General features: G+C 50.9%; 1 protein-coding gene across 1 annotated transcript; it reads right to left on the bottom strand.

Annotated features, from left to right (window-relative positions):
• Positions 1-238: 238 nt before the first annotated feature.
• LOC111735786 (Alstrom syndrome protein 1-like) lies at positions 239-1,575 on the bottom strand. Its single transcript, XM_023527207.1, has 2 exons — positions 1,176-1,575; positions 239-694 (listed from the first exon to the last, which is right to left on the bottom strand). The coding sequence occupies exons 1-2, from the start codon at positions 1,518-1,520 to the stop codon at positions 671-673; spliced, it is 369 nt and encodes a 122-aa protein (XP_023382975.1). The 5' UTR covers positions 1,521-1,575; the 3' UTR covers positions 239-670.
• Positions 1,576-1,607: the final 32 nt, after the last annotated feature.

Here is a 1,607-nt window from a genome sequence, read left to right as displayed (position 1 = left end):
TCATGCATGGCCCTTGGTGATATTCAATAATATATGCTTGATAAATTAAGGGGCTCACTGAAATATTTACCAGGCAAAACAACTACTATTGCTCTCTAATGATCAACAGTTCATAGCATCGCTGACTAACAGAACATTCTGTGATAATGGAACTGTTCTATATCTGCACTGTCTAAGACGGTGGCCACTAGTCAAGTGTGGATACTGAGCACGTGAAAAGTGGTTAGTGTAACAGAGGCACTGAATTTTAAATTTTACTTACTTTTAATTAACACGTAAAGAGTCATACCTGGCTAGTGACTACTATATTGAACAGCCCAGGTCTATGTAGCCTTTCCTGTCTTTTCAACTGTTGTACTTTTGTTGTTTCACTCTGCAGTTTACATCTTGTCTTAGGAGCAATCCTAGAAAATAAACCCTAGGCTTCCTTTTGCCCCCACAATGTACTTTGCACAGAATAGAAACTTAATAAATGTCTGATGAGTTGATAATCCAAATTGTATAGCAAACCTTTTTATCATTCCTGAAAAGCAATCGATGAAATGCAATTATTTTCAAAATGATCTTCAGAAGCCAACCATAAAAACAGCGCTCTCCATGATGTATTACCTTGTGCTTTCCGGTTTCCCAGTATGGAGCTGCAGCATAAACCTGCATTTCTAAGCCTCTCCTACCAGCTGAGGTTCCTTTGTTGCTATAAACGAGGGTCCAGAGAAGTACAATCGGCAAGGAGTCTTGAGACTTACTACTCATGCAGTGTACATAATCCACACTACTCCCTCAGGGGAGTCCTGCACTCAAGCAAACTAACCGAGTTGTCCTCCCAACAAGATAGTCCCTCGGTAACCACTCTCTCCACTGCGACACCGCCCTTTCCCCCTCCGGGACACGAAAAGCCCCACCGCCTCCCAAAAGCGTTTTTTAACTACCCAAGTTAGGAATACTGGCTCCTCTGAACATCTGGTGTAATTAAAAAGGCCCAGGACCTACTGAAGAGGAGCAACGAGAGGTCTTGGCCGGAAAGAACGGGAGGTTGGAGTAGTCAGCCAGAACCTGGGCAAGAGTCGAGATGTGTCCGGCACCGTAACGGGTAGCGAGCAGGCTGAGCCCTCTGGGACCACCAGTCAGTCATCCGGCCCCGACCGCGTGCCGCGCCGCTCCCCGGCCAGGCTCACCTTCTCGGAGCGGATCCGCTTGCTGTCGGTGTAGCGGTGCTTCGGTAGCGGCGGCAGAGGCAAAGTCCCGCTGGGGTGCGCCTGCAGCCAAGCCCTGGCCTCCTCGTCCTCCTCGTCGTCCGTACTCTCCAGAGACTGGCTCTCGTAGGTCAAGTCCGCGTCCAGTTCCCGCGCGTCATCGTCCTCCACCATCACCACCTCAACCTCGTCCAAGTTCGTCTCCGTCTCCGTCTCCTCCGCCTTCTCCTCATCCTCCTCCTTCTCCACCTCCTCCTCCTCGTCCTCCTCGTCCTCCTCCTCTTCCTCCTCGAGCTCACCGGGCCACGGCAGGTCTTCGGGCTCCATCTTGGCGACTCGCTCTCTGAGGCTGAGGAGGAGGAGGGGAGGGGAGGGGAGGGGAGGGGAGGAGAAGACCGCTGACTGGCGGTTTGA

The sequence above is a fragment of the Pteropus vampyrus genome, unplaced genomic scaffold (assembly GCF_000151845.1).
Source record: "Pteropus vampyrus isolate Shadow unplaced genomic scaffold, Pvam_2.0 Scaffold1000008196, whole genome shotgun sequence".
NCBI classification, from domain to species: domain Eukaryota; kingdom Metazoa; phylum Chordata; class Mammalia; order Chiroptera; family Pteropodidae; genus Pteropus; species Pteropus vampyrus.
Note: the sequence above shows the minus strand (reverse complement) of the source record. Positions and strands in the feature narration are given on the sequence as shown.